The sequence below is a fragment of the Podarcis raffonei genome, chromosome 1, assembly GCF_027172205.1.
Source record: "Podarcis raffonei isolate rPodRaf1 chromosome 1, rPodRaf1.pri, whole genome shotgun sequence".
In the NCBI taxonomy this organism is placed as follows: domain Eukaryota; kingdom Metazoa; phylum Chordata; class Lepidosauria; order Squamata; family Lacertidae; genus Podarcis; species Podarcis raffonei.
In genome coordinates, this window is record NC_070602.1 from 35,806,514 (window position 1) to 35,825,390 (window position 18,877).

The 18,877-nt window shown below is 39.6% G+C and overlaps 1 protein-coding gene across 11 annotated transcripts in view; it reads left to right on the plus strand.

The window, feature by feature from the left end:
* Positions 1–18,629, plus strand: part of HECTD1 (HECT domain E3 ubiquitin protein ligase 1) — a 55,908-nt gene extending 37,279 nt beyond the window's left edge. For 8 of the 11 annotated variants that reach the window (XM_053380847.1, XM_053380838.1, XM_053380891.1 and 5 more), the window contains 17 exons: positions 1,275–1,496; positions 5,450–5,583; positions 7,510–7,666; positions 8,164–8,386; positions 9,026–9,080; positions 9,322–9,504; positions 9,865–10,075; positions 10,168–10,253; positions 11,839–11,966; positions 13,168–13,369; positions 13,506–13,643; positions 13,758–14,365; positions 14,769–14,847; positions 14,967–15,060; positions 15,185–15,335; positions 17,145–17,289; positions 17,803–18,629. In XM_053380847.1, coding sequence (XP_053236822.1) covers positions 1,275–1,496; positions 5,450–5,583; positions 7,510–7,666; positions 8,164–8,386; positions 9,026–9,080; positions 9,322–9,504; positions 9,865–10,075; positions 10,168–10,253; positions 11,839–11,966; positions 13,168–13,369; positions 13,506–13,643; positions 13,758–14,365; positions 14,769–14,847; positions 14,967–15,060; positions 15,185–15,335; positions 17,145–17,289; positions 17,803–17,940 — 2,954 coding nt within the window. In that variant the 3' untranslated portion in view covers positions 17,941–18,629. The remainder of the gene's footprint in view (positions 1–1,274; positions 1,497–5,449; positions 5,584–7,509; positions 7,667–8,163; positions 8,387–9,025; positions 9,081–9,321; positions 9,505–9,864; positions 10,076–10,167; positions 10,254–11,838; positions 11,967–13,167; positions 13,370–13,505; positions 13,644–13,757; positions 14,366–14,768; positions 14,848–14,966; positions 15,061–15,184; positions 15,336–17,144; positions 17,290–17,802) is intronic. The other 3 variants (XM_053380866.1, XM_053380926.1, XM_053380901.1) reach the window with 3 other exon arrangements.
* Positions 18,630–18,877: the final 248 nt, after the last annotated feature.

Consider the following 18,877-nt stretch of genomic DNA (forward strand, 5'->3'; position numbering starts at 1 on the left):
TGTGGGAACTGCTGTTCACCTTTCCCTTTATTTGGAAATGTTATTCTTTGCACTTTAGCGAATATTGTAAAAATCCATTTTCTCATATGTTTATATTTAAAAAATGAGTTGAAACATGACTGAAAACTTATTTGAACTAAGATGAGTTTAGTAAAACATAGTTTTATTCTATATAATTATTTTACTGTGTTTAATTTTTCCACCCCATATTATTGATGATAAGCGCTAATAAATTAACTCACTAGAGTCACTAGTGAGATGGTCCAAATGTAATACAAGACCATAGTTTGCAAACCCAAATCAAGTTTGTTGTGATGCTTGAACTTAAACTATTTGGCAAATTATGATTTTCAAGTGGTACCAAGTAAGAACTTGAAACCATAATTTTATTTTAGTTTGCAAAAACAATTTTAGCAAACTGTGGTTTGGAATGTATATATGCACTCAGAAAGCATGATTTGAGATGTTTGTTCTTCCTTTAAGAGAGCATTCTGGCATTCTCAGAAAAGAGGGAGAAACCACACACACAGTTGCTTGCACACCTGGGACCCAAAGCAGATAAAGAAAATTAGATGATTCTTGGTTCATTCTATATTAGTTAAATTACTACCAATGCTTTTGAAAATGTGAGACTATATCTTGGATTGATCTATTTACAGCAACTATTCAAGACAATCCTGTTTAAAAGTTCAAATTTATTCATGGAAATTAAACAAAAGATTATTGTTCCTATTGAAAGCATTCCTGTCCTCCCCTCTGCTTCCAAGAGGAATTTGTTAATGCAGCTGTTCTGCTAATCTGCTCAGAAAGGGAAAGGGCTCTCCAAAAGCAGTGCTGAACTCACTCTTTTATCTCTGGAGGACCAACATATGTGTTCAGTATTCTCCAAAGGGCACTAGGACCACCCCTTAGTGGGTGGTATGTTCCTCTTATTGCTAGAGGCACAAATGTCATCACTCTAACAGAATCTCTGTTTGACTCTTCTCTTGGAGTGACAGTTTTTCCTGCCTAGATTGAAGCAGCATTACATTCACTTAGCTCTTATCGTAGTACTTGTTCAAAACTAGAATGTGGGCTGCTTCAACACAAGCAGATTTCTATTTTGGTCTTTTGTTTTACTTGAAGCCCTTTCTTGCATTGGCCTGTAATTCTGCACTGATGAATAAGATAGACTTGGTGACTATTTAAAATATTGAAACACATTGAAGCACTCATGAATGCAAACTGTTCTACTCTGGATCATTTATTTTATCTTACCATATCTTTATCTATAGCTTCTCCTCTAATGGGTGCCCAAAGTTTTCCTAATCTGACTACAACTGGTACCACATCAACAGTGACCATGTCTACATCCAGTGTTACTAGCAGCAGCAATGTAGCCACAGCAACTACAGTTTTATCTGTTGGTCAGTCACTTAGTAACACTCTAACTACTAGCCTAACATCAACATCTAGTGAGAGCGATACAGGTCAGGAAGCAGAATATTCTTTATATGGTAAGTTTCATTTTTAAATGAACATAAGCAGATTTCCCATTAATAATTTTCTGTTTTCACCTTTACTTTTGTTATGGGTTTCTCACTTAGTTATTTCATTACTAAAGCATATCAAATAACGGAGCTGTTTACCCTGTTACTAGTTACATAAAGGGTTCCCCAGCAAAGGCTTTTATTCCCAATGTCATCTTTTCTATAAACATCAGCTCTTCACAATCCTCTACATTCTTTGTATTTATGATATTTTTATATAGCATTTCAGTATAAAGGTATTTAAAATGTAGGACAACTGATTTGAATGTCTTAGCCTATTAAGAAAACTTCTAAAAATTCAGAAATCCAGATATATATATATGTATTATATCACTGTTATGTCTAGTCTTTCAGTATGGTGTGCTGCAGTTATTGATTCTGTGAAGTAAGTTCACATTGAAAACTGGCTTAGATCCAAATTTGTGTGAGCATAATTTCATTTGTGCAATGAGACTTTCCCACCTTCCATCTGCAACCCCTGCTCACCTCCCCCCCCAAAAAAGTGACTTCTGGGGTTTGGTGGACCATCCAGAATTGGGTGGGAACAGGGATGCCAACTTGAATAAAATATTTGGGGTCCCCAGGTAAGCCCATCCTGCATAATTGATCACAAGACATGGTGTATGCACACCATTTGAATGGCAATGCCCATCAAATTTGGGTTCAGCCCCCTCAGATATGTTATGGGGGGTTTAAGGGAGCTTGGCCCCTAGGAGTTGCCTCCTATGGGTGGAATAGTCAGATAGAAGAACACATTATGGATCAAAGTTCACATGTATGAATTTAGAACCGTTGTCAAAATTCTAAGTTGAAAGGCATTGACAGTTAATAATACTTCACATCTCCACAGCACATTCACTGTTTCATGTGCATTAGCCTGGTCCCTTGTCACAGGCAAAATCTCCAGTCAGCTGTACTGGTGTACTGATAATGGATCACAAACACAACTGTGAAATCACATGGCAAACCATAATTCAGTGGCAGCTATCCATAGTTTGCCAGCTTCAACATGTCAGCAAACTCTAGGAAAATCCTATAAATAGAAGAGGAAGCATGTGTCAGGAAAGAAGAGAGCACACAAGCCTACAGAAGTCCCCCAACATGACCTTGAGAACTGGGTTCATTAGGTCTAAACCTGGCCAGTGTTATTATTGTTATTAATTTTATACTACCCTTCATTCACAGATTAAAGGGCAGTTCACAATATAAAAATACAAAATGAGACCACAAACTATATAACAGAGAAACAGAAATAAACCAATAACTCTCCTCCCACAAACATTTAAAAGACCATAGATTGTTTAATCAGCCAAAGGCCTGGTTACAGAGAAACATTTACACCTGGTGCCATGCTTATAAGTAGTCAAATTTATGGGGAAACGAACAAAACAGCTTGGCATACACACATTTGCTTTGAAATAGTAAAGACCTACAGAAGCTTAACTGCATCATTTTCACACAGAGGTCATTTCAAATAGCTTTCCATGTGGGGAAAATTGCAGGATGATGTCTTAGTAGCAGAAACTCCTTGGGTTGCTAATGCTTATTCCCAAAGAGAGATTTGGAGTTTGGGCAAATGGGTTCTGTTAGGTTTCTTGGTGTATTTCTTGCAGTAAGCACAGGGATCAACATTATATTCTTCTCCTAAGAGACTCATGCAACAGTCAGAGCTGTTGGAGGCCAGAACTTTCCTGCCATGGCTGAAGCAGTTCTTTAAAATAATCAGTTGCATCATATATGTGCAGGAAAAGTCTGAATAGTAATGTGTCTTTCAGACATTATAGTGGAGATTTGAAGGCCCAGATTATGGGAGGGGCAGAAGTATAGCATTAAAAATGAAGAGCTTTTTTAGGCGATGGCTGCAAAAAAAAGTTACATGAGCTGCTGCTTTCATGGCAGTAGGAAGAGAACTTAGTGGGAAGATTGTCATTCATCCCTTTAGAGCACACACAGAAAAATGCAATGTTCTAGGAGATGGAATGGTAGGATGGGATCACCTAATCTGCTACACTAGCTAGAGTTCTAGGAAGTTCCTAGCTGTTGTTTGTACACGGATAGTAACAAGTTGTGTGACTGCACAGATGACCGCTGGATCATTGGTTGAAGGAAAAGCTCTGCAGAGAGAGTGCTAGTTTTTCCCATTTCCTGTTTGGTACTTAGGGGTGACTGCACACAAAATGGATGTGCTAAGATTCCCAACAAAAGGCTTTATTACTGTAGAATAAGTGTAAGAATCCTCAAAAGGTTTATTGCATATTGGCGTGGATACATTCCATTTGAGTTAGGAGCTGAAAAGGAAGTACTCGGGGAAGCGTTGGGGACAAAAGGGAATGGTAGAATTAAGGGATAGAAATTATATCAAGCTCTTGGGGGAATGAACCTAGACAGTGCTGGAAATTGTAATGTATACTTCACATTGTATCAGCAGAAGCCACTGGGAAATGCTGCATGCCGCTGGCTGTGGGAAGGCATTCTTTCAGAGTACAGACCGATTCAAGAAATTATGTGGGCATTTGCAAATTAGAATTTAGAATTAGAATTATTTCTTTAGTCTGGAAGTATCTGTTGAATTCCTAGACTGCAGTATGAAGCAGAATTTGAAAGTTATAAGCATTTCTCAAATATATTCATGTATCTGTTAAAGATGCTTTTAGGCTGATGTTCTAATGCCATCAACTTTAGAAAGTTGTCTTACAATTTGCTTTGAGTGCTAGTTGCCATATTTGAGGTATAAGTGATGATCAGAGTAGCAGTTTGTCTTTTTTATCCCTGAGGAGTTGTTGTTTTTGCCATATTAGTTTTGAATTATGAATATATTGTTAAAATCTCCATAGAGCGTGGTTATTAGAGAGTAAGAAGCCAGTGTCCCAGGTTCAGTTGTTATGGGAGGTCAAGCTTAATGATGACTTTCTGGTTGGTTAGTTCCATTTGCATTATCTCATGAGCCCGTAATATTTTTAAAGAAAGTTAAAGACCCATGAAATGCAAAAATGCCTCCTATAAAACCAGGAGATTATGCTGTATTGGGATTTAGACTACTTCATATGTGACAAGCATCCCGTATGAACATAAATTGTATGTAAAAAACGTGCAGTTTCCGACTTTCCTAGAGTTAGGATTTTTATATATGCACAATTTCTGCTTGTATAGGAAACAAAGCATCATTTTCCAATTCCCTTCTTGCCTTGCTCCTGCAATGTAGGCAGATGGACATTGCTATGTTTTTGATGGGACTGATAATTGCTTTCAAAGTGAAAAAACCCCATCCTTCCATGTTTGAAACTGTAGGTATTACATGTGTCATTACAGTTGTGGGTTCAGTGCTGTTAGCGATGTACCTGCAGTTCTTTGGGTGCTCTGAATACAGAACAAGAAATGGAAACCTGTCCTTCATGAATGGTTGAAGGCCTGCTATGTACCAGTATTAGTAGTTGTCATTGTAGAACTTGGAATACTGCTATTTTAGAGGTGTTCCTGTGGTTTTTCTTTTTTCATGGTTTGACACATTGCTACAGGAATGAAAGTGGTTTATGAGATAATTTGCTAATATTATATGATGTTTTTGAAAATGAAAGGAAATAAGTTCTATGAAACATGTATTGCAACTATAGCAGCAAAATTATTGGCTTGCTATCCATTTCAACTAATGGTTTGTGCTTACAAATGGAATCGGTTTGTCTGAGTATCTTACCTTATTCCAAATAGTTTCCCATTCCTTTTCAGGTTGTTTTCTGAAATGCTTTCCCCCTTTGTCAAAATTCCTTAAATAGGTTTCTTCTCTACTGTCTTGAGCCTCTTTTTCCTGTTCCTGCTTTGAATTTATAGAACAAAATCAGTCTTCATCCTTACAGCCTTTTTTTTTTAAAGCAAACAACAAGCAACTGAGTTCTTAGTGTGTGGTTTGTGTGTGTTCTGTGTAGATTTTCTTGATAGCTGTCGGGCCAGCACTCTGTTAGCGGAGTTAGATGATGATGAAGATCTACCTGAGCCAGATGAAGAGGATGACGAAAATGAAGATGACAATCAAGAAGATCAAGAGTATGAAGAAGTTATGGTACAGTGCATATCTATTTTTACAATATTGTTTGATCTGCAGTTATTTGGGGACCATATCAAAAAACCTTTTACTCTCCTGAACTTGTAGTATAGTATAGGTTGTTCATTGTGGACCAGTTTTGTCAATTTAGAGAACTTGTCCATTTTTAAAGCAGCAGCAGCAGCAGCAGCAGCAGCAGCTTGTTGTCATTTCAGTGGCTTATTACAAAAGTTCTACCTTGTTTACAGATCAAATGATAACAGCCCTCATATTATTAGTTCAGTGGAATGCTGAAAGAAACCCCTAAATAACAGATTATGTAAATAGATTCTAATACAATAAATGTCCAGTTTGGTACTTTCTCTCCCCCATTCCATTATATCAATGTCAAATTACCTGAGGTTGCCTTGGATATGGCTTATGGGCTGCAAACAGTCTTGAGTAGCTGTATGCTTATATGTAGCGATTTGGGGGATTAAAAATGAGGTGCTACTTGTATTTTGATATTTTTTCTATGGGTGCCACTACAAAGTGGCTGCCATGCACAGCCTAAGAGGAGATGCTGGTACTTCATACTGGTGAATACCGTCACACCCACAAAAATACTGCATATATGTGATCTACATTAGAAATCTGAATTGTAGATGCCAGATTAACTTGAGTTTTGATTCTGCAGAAAAGAATCTAGGATGAGAATTCACATAATTTCCTCTGTAAATTTGGCTAAACAAGTGACAGCTATGTTTGTGCATTTTAAGTAAGTTAAACAGGATAGCATTGATGCTTTAAGTCAGGGGTCAGCAAGGTTTATCTTTGCCTGGGCCAGATTGGTCCTGCAGAGATCCCTATGTGGGCCGGATTGTGCATGTGTGTGAGTGCGTGTGCCCATGATTTCAGGCACCTGCGCGTGCGCAGACGCGATTTCCGGTGTCACGGAAGCAAGCCCCAGCGCCACGGGGTTCAGGTGTGGCTCGTGGGCCGTTTCTGGCCCATAGGCCTTAGGTTGCTGACCCCTGCTTTAAGTTTTTGAAAGTGTTGGTGAGAATCTACAGTGTACAGCAAGTTCAGTTTGTTTACTTATACTTATACTTAGCTATTCTCATGCTATTCTCATGGCTTACCCAAATTAAATAACCATCTCTGAAGACTTCAGCTGGTTCCAAATTTGGCTGCCAGGTTGCTCACCCAGGCAAAATAGTTTGAGCATGTTACACCGATCCTGCCCCAACTGCACTGGCTGCCAGTTTGTTTCCAAGCCAAATTCAAAGTGCTGGTTTTGACCTATAAAGCCTTAAAGTTGATTGTTGAATCTTATGTTTTAATGTATTTATATTTTGATCTTAGCTGCCCTGAGCCCGGTTATGGCTGGGGAGGGTGGGATATAAATAAAATTTACTATTATTATTATTATTAGCCTCAGGACAGCAATACCTCAGGGACTGCCTCTCCTCGTATGGACTGACCCAAACCTCCAATCATCATCTGAGGCCCTCTTAGTGTGCCCCGTCCACAAGAGACCCAAGGGCAGCAACACAAGTGGGCCTTTTCTGTGGTGGCTCCCCATTTGTGGAATTCTCTCCCCAGTGAGGCTCACCTAGTGCCTTCCTTACATATGTTTAGGTGCCAGGTGAAAGTGTTTCTCTTAAACCAGCCCTTTGGCTGATTGGACATTCTATGGCCTTTCAAATGTGTTTGTGGGAGGAGGGGTTATTGGTTTTTTGTTCTTTCATTTTGTATTTTGAGTTCTCATTTTGTATTTTCATCTTGTGAACTGCCCTTTGATCTTCAGGTGAAGGGCAGTATACAAATTTAATTAATTAATTAATTAATTAGTAATTAACAACAGCAGCAGCAATAGATAGTTTTTGTACTTGTCTATCCAGTGTGGGTTTAAAAAAGGAAAATAACTTTTTTGTTCGTTTTGCCATTTTTGTTACATAATAGGAAGAAGAAGAGTACGAAACAAAAGGAGGACGTAGAAGAACATGGGATGATGATTATGTTTTGAAACGTCAGTTTTCTGCTTTAGTACCTGCGTTTGATCCTAGACCTGGTCGTACTAATGTTCAACAGACAACTGATCTTGAAATCCCTCCCCCAGGTATATCCATGAGTTGTTTGAAAAACCATGTGCGAAGTATAAATATATATTACACAAATACACCAGAATGACAGAGAACCTAAGAGAAGAACAAGATTGGAGGAGGAGAGACACAACTAGGTTGGGGGAGGACATGCTAAGATACCTACCACCTTCCCAAACTTTCTCCCTTCACAAATCTAGGTTGTAGCAGGGGAGGGACACACACTGTTTTCACAGTGAAGAAGCTGATGAGAATGAGATGCTGAATGGAGAAAGGAGCTGGGGTCTGAAGCAAGTGAGATTTGAATGAGTGAATCAGGTACCATGTAAGGGTAACAGGGCAAAGCTGAAATGCTTATTCTCTCCTCCTCCCCCTTGTGAAATTTCAAATGCCTTTACTTTGAATTTATTTTCAGGTCTACATAAGAATTGTGATATCATGAAATATATGTGAGATGTTGATAGCTGTTACAGATTTTAAAAAACCTATTGCACTGATTTATCACTGATTACAGGAACACCCCATTTGGAACTACTGGAGGAAGTTGAGTGTACACCATCTCCCCGTTTAGCACTTACATTGAAAGTTACAGGCCTTGGTACATCTCGCGAGGTTGAGCTGCCCCTAACAAATTTTCGATCAACTATCTTTTACTATGTTCAAAAATTGCTACAACTTTCCTGCAATGGCAACGTGAAATCTGATAAGCTTAGACGAATTTGGGAGCCAACATACACGTAAGACATTTAAAATCCGATGCTGTATCTAAAACAGTCTAAGGCTGCATTTTTTGCAATGTGTATTTACAATATATATATAAAAAACTGCTGCTATGTCATCTCTTATCTTGTGGATGATGGTTGTGCGGCAGTAGTGTTTGGATAGTGGTAGTCTTATGTAAACATTGGCATCATTTCTTTTTCCCTGCCTTAACATTTCAATGTTAGGGTTCTTACACTGTTTTTGAAATTGTAACAAATAAGTGTCGATGAAAGAATTCTTACCATAAAGAGTGCACTTGCTACATCAAAATGAATAGTTGTGCTTCAAGGTGGCCTGTAATTCGAAATGTATTAATGGTTTTTATAGTTTAAAGAATTTAAAAACAAGATTCAAGAGCTGTTGCGCCAGCAGTTGAATTCTTGGAATGCGTTGTATCAGTTGCTTTGCCAGTCTAGTATTAAGAAGCATCATTGGCTGACTCACCAATGCTACTCTTGTGTGGCAAGCAGCAAAGCATTCAGAATTATTTTAGTATGCAGAGTGTAAGCAGAAGACAATTTAAATTATATCGCAAGATTCATACTGATTTGGAAATAGTGCGTTCTGTTGTAGAAAGCCAGTACATAAATAACTCTAAATCTTTTCATGTTTAGAATTGTATACAGAGAAATGAAGGATTCTGATAAAGAGAAAGAAAGTGGGAAAATGGTGAGATAAATCTTAACTTTTCAATACTTATGTGGCTGTCAACAGATTTTTGTGCAGTTTGTGCACTTTAAAAAAAAGCAGCAGCTTTTTTAAAAAGCTACACTAACTGAGTTCTGTTGTACGGAAGATATGTTAAAGAATGTTTGTAAATGCATGTTCCTAAAGAAATGTGTGTAGTGCATGTGAAATGTTTCAAACTTTACAACCAGGAAATACCAACATTTGGTGGTTCCTGTTGTAGGGTTGCTGGTCAATAGAGCATGTGGAACAGTACCTTGGCACTGATGAATTACCAAAGAATGACTTGATAACCTACCTGCAGAAGAATGCGGATTCAGCCTTTCTGCGCCACTGGAAATTAACCGGCACTAATAAAAGCATTAGGAAAAACAGAAATTGTTCCCAGCTCATAGCTGCATACAAGGTATATGTCTGCATCTAAAAGTATTGATTTGGGGAATGTCTATGCTTTATTTTGCATCGTGTTATGAGTCCTGACAGAGGGACTTGATGTGTGACTAATGCAATTTACTCTGGTTAAATACGTTTATGTGTGACCCTCATGTTTAACTTTTACCAGCTCCAGTGTTTTGTATGCTTTTGAATAGACACAGTATTATATTATTATTAATAATAATATAGTGCCTAACAACAGCTAAAGGCTCAGTATTTGCGTCATGCAAACCATGTTTACATTTTCTCTATCTCAAAGTTCAAAATAATTACGTCACAATTCTAACCTTTACTATGTATTTATTTTCCTTCCATTCATTTATTTACACAGGATTTTTGTGAACATGGATCAAAGTCCAGTTTGAGCCAGGGAGCTATTTCCACACTTCAGAACTCAGACATTCTTAGTTCAATAAAAGAACAGCCTCAAGCCAAAGCTGGTAGTGGACAGAATTCCTGTGGAGTAGAAGATGTTCTACAGTTGCTCCGTATTTTGTATATTGTTGCAAGTGACCCTTATTCAACTCGAAATTCTCAAGAAGGTAAGTAGGATGTAATACATTTCCACCTAAAAGCTTCCACAAAGGAAACATATTATTAGTACATTATTATTCATTTCTATTAATAATTTCAGAAGGAGATGAACAGCTTCAGTTTAATTTCCCACCAGATGAATTCACAAGCAAAAAAATCACCACAAAAATTCTTCAACAGATTGAGGTAATATATATATTTATTATTGAGATTATTTCTGAGGCATTTTAGTTACATAGAAGCTGTTGTAGATGGTTGAAGTCTGAAATACCATCTTATTTAAAGGAAGCAGTGAAAATTATTTGAATGTGGTTTTTCTTCATTTGCTGGTTTTGTTTCATTATTTAGATGGCCCATGGTACTTGATACTGAAATTTGCCATGTGCTGGAAGGGAGCTTTGGTGAGGCATCCAAAGCTGAGTCAGTTGTACAGTTCAATTAATTGCAGCCTTGATCTTGAAAACTGAACATAGATTGGTAGGATTTTACTGACATAAGTCATAAAAGAATTAGAATTTCCTTTAAATTGCACTGTTATAAAAGCATGAAGTCTAGTGTGGTTAACGGCTGCAGCATTGGACTGTGGGCACCAGATTCAAATTCTCACTCAACCATGAAGCTCACTGGGTGAACTTGGACAGTTTCTTCCTTTCAGCCTAATCTATCTCTGGATTATTTTGCAGATAAAAATGGGGGTGAAATGTGGGTTATCCATAAGTTAGAACACCTTGGAGGAAGCTGGAAAATAAATGAATACAACACATTCAGTGATTAAAAATGACAGCTTAACATTTAGGAAAACTACTACTTTATTTAGTACTAGCAGGGAGTGGCTGACGTTGCCTTGGAATTTGAAAAAGCAGGATTGTTTTTTTAAAAAATGGATAGTGTAATTTGTGAAGTTTGGGACGATGTGAACACACCACAGCCCAAGGCAGAGAGTGGGTTCTTGTCATCTGGGCAGCCCAGGACCTCCCTACACACTGCCTAGGCTTGCGTCCTGGGGAAGTAACTTCAGTGCTGCTAATGCAGCGGTTTGACTTCACCCCCAGAGGCAGACTCCATTGTCTCTTGACACAGACAGATGCCAACAGCAACAATGCCAAAAATCAGGCAGAGTCCTCTTTCAGACCGACATCTTTATTCAAACTGGCTGTTGGTACCCCAACATGAACAAAAACAGCCGCTCCTGCCTCAGAATCCTTTCTGCCAGGTTTGAAATCAGTGGTGTTTGGGCCCATCATGCCAAAGATCAGATCAGGCTTCCTCAAACTCGGCCCTCCAGATGTTTTGAGACTACAGTTCCCATCATCCCTGACCACTGGTCCTGCTAGCTAGGGATCATGAGAGTTGTAGGCCAAAAACATCTGGAAGGCCAAGTTTGAGGAAGCCTGGGTCAGATGAAGTCACACCAAAGTCACATTTTGAATCTCCATCTTTATTCAGAATGGTGGTTGACGGCCCAATGTCCACAAAAACTGCCACCCCACCCCCACCTTGGGAACTCTTGTGTCAAATTAGGCGATGATATATTGAGACGTTTGAATGCATTTAGAACAAACCATTTCCTACAACATACAGTAGTAGATTTTTATTTAGTTGTGACCATCCTATTTACAACAATTGTGTTTTTTTTACAAAGTACAAAAACTAGTTGTATAAGGTGAGTGTGTAGGAAAATATGAATCCATAAATAGTTATTTATCCATCATACATTTTGTATGTATTCTTCAGACATTGCATTTTAAACAGTGGGTGTATTAAATTACAGGAGCCATTGGCACTAGCAAGCGGAGCTCTGCCAGACTGGTGTGAACAGATAACTAGCAAGTGCCCTTTCTTAATTCCATTCGAAACTCGACAGCTGTATTTCACATGTACAGCATTTGGGGCATCAAGGTAAGAAACCTGACAAGCAAGTTGCTTATTTGCTGCAGTTTCAGAATATTGAATCTCTTTAATGTCAGTATTTGGAATATCAATGTTTCCTTGTGAAGAAATTGAATTTTTAGGTAGTAAAACCTAAATACAAGAATTCTGTTATGATATGGATGCTGTTTGGTTTGAAAATGGTTAACACTGTGAAGGTGGGGGACTCTGGTCTTTTATTTCTAACTATAGTCAGAAACGATAGTATTGAGGGGGTTCAGCTAGCATTTTTCTAGGAAGCAACTAGACTGCTACAAGAGGTGTTTTGGTTACAAATTTGCAAAATTTTCTATTCTGGCCATTAACAACAAAATCTAGCTTTTGTGTGAATTGGGCGTATGGAAAATGTCTAATTGTGAGAGGACGTTTAGTGCACATTCTGTTAAAAATAATTGATTCTTGGTTATTGGCCAATGGGAATTCAGAATTCCAAGGATAACCTTATGATTGGTTAGAGGGTTTGACTGAAGTGAATTTAAGTGCAGGCATGTCACTGTTTGAGGGTCAGATGAATGAGAGGAGTCAATCAGTTGGCCAGAACCTAGGAGGAGGCAGAAAGATAACAAGGAAACACTGGTGTCAGAGGCTGAGGAAAGCTAGCCAGGAAAGAGAGAGAGAGAGAGAGTGTGTGTCTTCAGAGGCAGTTCTCCAGCATAGCCTCTGGCAAAAATGACAGCAACTGACAAAAGAGATCACAGCTGTGACAACAGCAACAGTGTCTGCGGATGGAAGGGACAGAGCAGCAGTGGCAGTGTTGTGTTTGCTGGGATGGGGCAGGGTGAGGTGGTGTTGATTTGGGGGTAGCTTGTGGCAGATATGTGTGCCATCTGTGGGAGACAGGGAGTGCCAAGCCATGGTTCTCCCAGCCTTGCTGCACCCTGTCCCATTGAACTCAGTGCTGTTGCAAGGATATCATTTATTTATTTTATTTGAAATATTTCTTACTCATCCTTCACCCTAAGGTTGCAGGGTATTAACAATGATAAACTCTACAATTTTAAAATTAATAAAATTAAACCTAGTTATTTTATAAACTATAGATTATGTATTTTTTTAAAATCTCATTTTTTGAAAGCAAACAGTGGCCTAAGGAAGGTCTCATTAAAAGCTTCTCTGAGTCATTATCCATATGAGTTTTAAAGCAATGTATCTGCAATTTTTCTGATATCAGAGCAATAGTGTGGCTGCAGAATCGACGTGAGGCCACTGTTGAGCGAACGCGAACTACAGGCACAGTGCGAAGAGATGATCCAGGAGAATTCAGAGTTGGGCGCCTTAAACATGAAAGAGTAAAAGTTCCACGTGGTGAATCCTTGATGGAGTGGGCAGAAAATGTAATGCAGATTCATGCAGACAGGAAGTCAGTCCTAGAGGTAAAATAGGTTCCTCTTAAAAATAATACTTTACTGTGTCTCTCACTTGTGTAGTGTTAAGTGAGCACAGTTGTTTATTAGAAAAGATATATTCCAAAAGACAGCTAGTACTATTGTTGTGGTCTCTGGTTTCCAGGTGGAGTTTTTGGGAGAAGAAGGAACAGGATTGGGACCCACCTTGGAGTTTTACGCACTGGTGGCAGCAGAATTCCAGAGGACAGAACTGGGAGCATGGCTCTGCGATGATGACTTTCCGGATGATGAATCGCGTCAGGTATATTTTGTCTCTGTAATCAGTCAGCAGAGCTGATAAGATACATTCTGTTTGTGTATCTCTTTAAAGACCTTAACACTTTCCTTCACTTTGTTGTTGTTGTTTTTTAAACAGGTGGATATAGGTGGTGGATTAAAACCTCCAGGATATTATGTACAGCGATCTTGTGGTCTGTTCACAGCACCATTTCCACAGGATAGTGATGAACTTGAAAGAATAACGAAACTTTTTCACTTTCTGGGGATTTTCTTAGCCAAATGCATCCAAGACAACAGACTGGTGGACTTGCCTATTTCTAAGCCGTTCTTTAAACTCATGTGCATGGGAGACATTAAAAGCAATATGAGCAAATTGATTTATGAGTCGCGGGGTGACAGAGACTTGCACTGCACAGAAAGTCAATCAGAGGCGTCTACAGAAGAGGGGCACGATTCTCTCTCAGTAGGAAGCTTTGAAGAAGATTCCAAATCAGAATTTATCCTTGATCCACCAAAGCCTAAACCCCCAGCTTGGTTTAATGGGATTTTAACGTGGGAAGATTTTGAATTGGTAAACCCTCACAGAGCAAGATTTTTAAAAGAAATTAAAGACCTTGCAATAAAGAGACGTCTAATATTAAGCAACAAAGGACTTTCAGAAGACGAGAAAAATACTAAATTGCAGGAACTAATGATGAAGAACCCATCAAGAACGGGACCTTCTCTTAGCATAGAAGATTTAGGGTAAGGGATTACACTTACCCCCTTTTGCTCATATATACATGTGGCCGCCTTATGGAATAATAAATTGACCTATGCATGTTTAGACATTTTGTTACATACACTGAGGTTTTTTTTTAAAGTGCTTTATCCATATCGTTTCTACTGTGTTCCTGTTTGGAATTTTCAATTTTTGTGAGATAATTCCCACTTAAGCGAAAAGCAAACTGCCTTGTACAAACTCAAAACATTTCTCCATCTTGCTCAATATGATGCAAAGTGATTTATGGCAGCATTTCAGAGTTTCAGACAGAATTCCCAACCCTTCCAGGAAATGCCAGGGATTGAATCTAGGCCCTCTTTCATGCAAAGCATGTCTTCTTCCACTATTGCTGTGTATCTACTAATTCCATCTCCTACCTTACAGGCTGAATTTCCAGTTTTGCCCTTCTTCCAGAGTATATGGCTTTACAGCAGTGGATCTTAAGCCTGGTGGTGAAGATGAGGTAGAGGAAAAATTCTTCATATGAGAGTTAAATATTACTTCATTTCCCCAAAATTCTTCTGTGATGTGATGTGATGTAATGTAAACATTCTCTGTCTATTTACATCGATTTCGTTACAGTTGGTTACTATGGATAATGCAGAAGAGTACGTGGATCTGATGTTTGACTTCTGCATGCATTCTGGCATACAGAAACAGATGGATGCTTTTAGAGGTATGTAACTGACTAGCATATATGGGCTGTTTAACCATTTAAAGGAAATATTTATCAGTTAAGGAATTTCAAACATAACATGGTTCTCAGCTCGTGCTTATGCTTTTTTACTTTTTATTTCAAGATGGCTTCAACAGAGTCTTTCCAATGGAAAAGCTGAGTTCCTTCAGTCATGAAGAAGTGCAGATGATTCTTTGCGGAAATCAGTCACCGTCATGGGCAGCTGAAGATATAATAAACTACACAGAACCTAAACTTGGCTACACTCGAGACAGGTACTTCACCCAGTGGCAAGATATTCACGCTACTTTCAGGACTTGGCAACAAGTAATTGTGGGGTGTTGACACTGAAAATGTGTGGCAAGTGCAGAAAATTCAATCTAGATAATTACACCTGACAGCTTCTAGGAGCCTCCGGTAAGAGCTGAGTGTAGGGTGGGGGACCAAAGGTGGACAGGCTACCCCAGAAGTAGCATGACATGTCCCCCACCAGAGGTACTACCCCTCACCTAACACTCCATACACTCCTCTGGATATGAGTGCGTTATTACTCAGTGGTGCTTCGCTTGAGCAGCACTTGCTGTCCAAATGGATGTCTACAGCTTTGCATATGCCACTGATCTCCCAGTGGGTGGCAGGCTTACATACTCAAGACACTTTTCCCACATTGATGTTTATGGCTGGATCAAGCTGTCTCTGAATTCTTCATTATTAAGCTGGCTAGAACAAGCAAGGTTTTTTTCTTCTTCACATGTACCAGGTCTCCTCCATAAGGTGTGGAGAAGAAACATAACAAGTGTAAAACACAAGATAAAAGGGAACTTTTGTCATCTCCTCACTATAGCAATTCATTTGAAGGTGCTGTTTAATAGGTCCCTGCTTTTAAAAGTGTAATTTGTCTATTATGAAAAGAAAGCAGAAAATACTTTTAGAAAATCACAGTAAATGGACTATTGTCAAACAACTTGGTTTGATCTGTTTGGTGCAGTAATAAAACAAAATCAGATTTTTATAGTTCACTGAACTGATGTCTACATGGGTACATCTCAATTGTGCAATCTGTCTTCCTTTGGGGGGGTGTTGGGCAGGGGTAGGTAAATAAGATAAGGCTTAAAAGTACTTGGCTGGGTATTGCTTCACAATGTTCTGAGCATTGGTCCACCTCATGCAGACTTGAAACTAGATGCTTGTATGCTCTTTTCATGGTCTGTGTAGGTAATGAGGAGGAGACTGCTGTAGGAGTGAACACACAATAAGTAAATAAACTTTCATGCCAGCAAAGACGAAGACAGGGAAATGCTATGTTTACATACTAACATAGTCATGTAATATTTGGCAAACATTTCTTTAATAATAATCTCCCCGCCCCCGAACAAAAATAAAGTGTACCTACAGACATATCTTTATCTTCAAATGCTAATTTTTGATAAGGTGATTTATTTAGGAATTTAATATAGTAAAAGACAAGCATTAAAAGCCATTTGGTTATGTTAACCATTTGACACTTAGTTCATTATGGAGCAGTTGAGTAACAAACCGTGGCCTTTGGTTTAAGATTTGTTTCAGTCCAGACAAACCACTTTTGGCTTCATATGATGGTTGGTTTGGAGCAAAAACAAACCACAATTCCCAGTTTGACTGTAATGCTGCTAAACCAGGTGCATGGTTTGTTGCTTGTGCTAGGGGAAGAGTGAAGTGGGAACCACTTAACAACTAGGGTGTACAGTGGTACCTTGATTCCCAGACAGCTTAGTTGTCAAACAAATTGGCTCCTGAACACCGCAAACCCTGAAGTAAGTGTTCCCGTTTGTGAACATTTTTGGAAGATGAATGTCCAATGTGGCTCCCGATTGAGTGCAGGAAGCTCCTGCAGCCAGTTGGAAGCTGTGCCTTGGTTTTCAAACAGTTTCGGGAGTCGAACGGACTCATGGAATGGATTAAGTTCAAGAACGAAGGTACCACTGTATTGTGATGTGCAGATGCAGTGTGTGCATGCTCATGCACTAGTTTAACACTGGTTTGATTATGCAACACATAGTCAACACTGTAGGTATATTTAACATCCGTTCTGTTTTGTGCTTTAGTCCTGGATTCCTGAGGTTCGTTCGAGTTTTGTGTGGCATGTCTTCCGATGAAAGAAAAGCATTCCTGCAATTCACAACTGGCTGTTCAACACTTCCCCCAGGAGGCCTGGCTAATCTACATCCCCGTCTCACTGTTGTACGCAAGGTATGGCCATTTCTTAAAAGTTTTGACTATATATCTAAGCAAAGGTGTGTTAGATATTTTTTATGAAGTCTTGTCTTTGAGATAGCTCACACATTTGTACTCAGAAAATGGCTTGCACTCCACAAGGTGCCTGTCAGGCCTTTGGCAGAGGTCTTCATGGATCCTGTTAATGCAGGGGTCAGCAAACTTTTTCAGCAGGTGGCCGGTCACCTGTCCCTCAGACCTTGCGGGGGGGGGGCGGACAAGTAGATTAATAGGTACCGCTCCGGCGGGAAGGTAAACGGCATTTCCGTGCGCTGCTCTGGTTTGCCAGAAGCGGCTTAGTCATGCTGGCCACATGACCCGGAAGCCGGCTCCTTCAGCCTATAGAGTGAGATGAGCGCGCAACCTCAGAGTCGTCCGCGACTGGACCTAATGGCCAGGGGTACCTTTACCTTTAACAACACAGAATTGAAAAGGAAACGTGCACTACACTCACTATTTTAAAAGTTGATTGTGGATTTTTATTCACAGGTTGATGCTACGGATGCAAGTTACCCATCTGTGAATACATGTGTGCACTACCTTAAGTTGCCTGAGTATTCTTCTGAAGAGATTATGCGAGAGCGCCTGCTAGCTGCTACCATGGAGAAAGGCTTTCATCTCAACTGAGCTGATGAATAGGACACAGGATATGACAAACTGGTTTTGCATTGATAACTAGTGAAGCCTCTTGTGTTGTATGTGCAGAAAATACAATCTCCACGCTGTGCTCTACTGAGACTTGCCTTTCCCCCACCCCATCCATGAGGCTTTGGAAACACATGGAAAAATTGTTAGCTGCTAATGAAACAAATCCCAATGAATTACACAGCCAGCAAGAAAAAGGCAAGAACACTGTGTGATGCTTCCAAGGGCTTGTGCAACCAGAAGCTGAAGCAAATGTTTGACTGTTCCAAAGAGCAGATCTGCCGATTTTCAGTGTTCACTGATACAAGATTTATAACAGTGTATTTGTGTAAAGTTTAGTGTTTAATACCCTGTACACTCAGTTGCCATCACTGATCCCTGTTTTGCTGGCTTTAAGCTAACTGGTCAGAAATCTGCTTCCATAAAACTTAGTCATTGGGCATCTCAAGCTTTCTTTCCTTCCTTTCCTTCCTTTCATGGTGCCTGCACTATAGGAGTATGCTAGTGTGGGGGGGGGGGGTGTTTGCGTATAATCATGCACAACCTTTTATTATTATTTCAAGTGGGAATACATTTTGATTTCTAAATACCCTGCTATAAAGATTAAATCCTTGTATGTGTGTATGTGTGTGTGCGTGCAGCTCAACAATAAAGCTTTTAAAAGACACTGATCCCGGACTTCCGGAGGCGGCGCGAAACAGCAATGGCGGTCCTCTTCAGTTGTTGAAGAGGGGCTCCGCGGAAAAGGGTCGTGCGCTGCGGCACAGCGACGACCCGTTTAGGAAAACCACGGGTAGAGTGAGCCCGTGGCCGTGGGATTCGGCGGGCACCAGGAGCGACCTCGGATACGCAGAAGGGACCCCGTAAGGGGCTCCGGAACGTGGAGGGGGTAGCGGTGCTGTGAATCCATCGCTCTTTC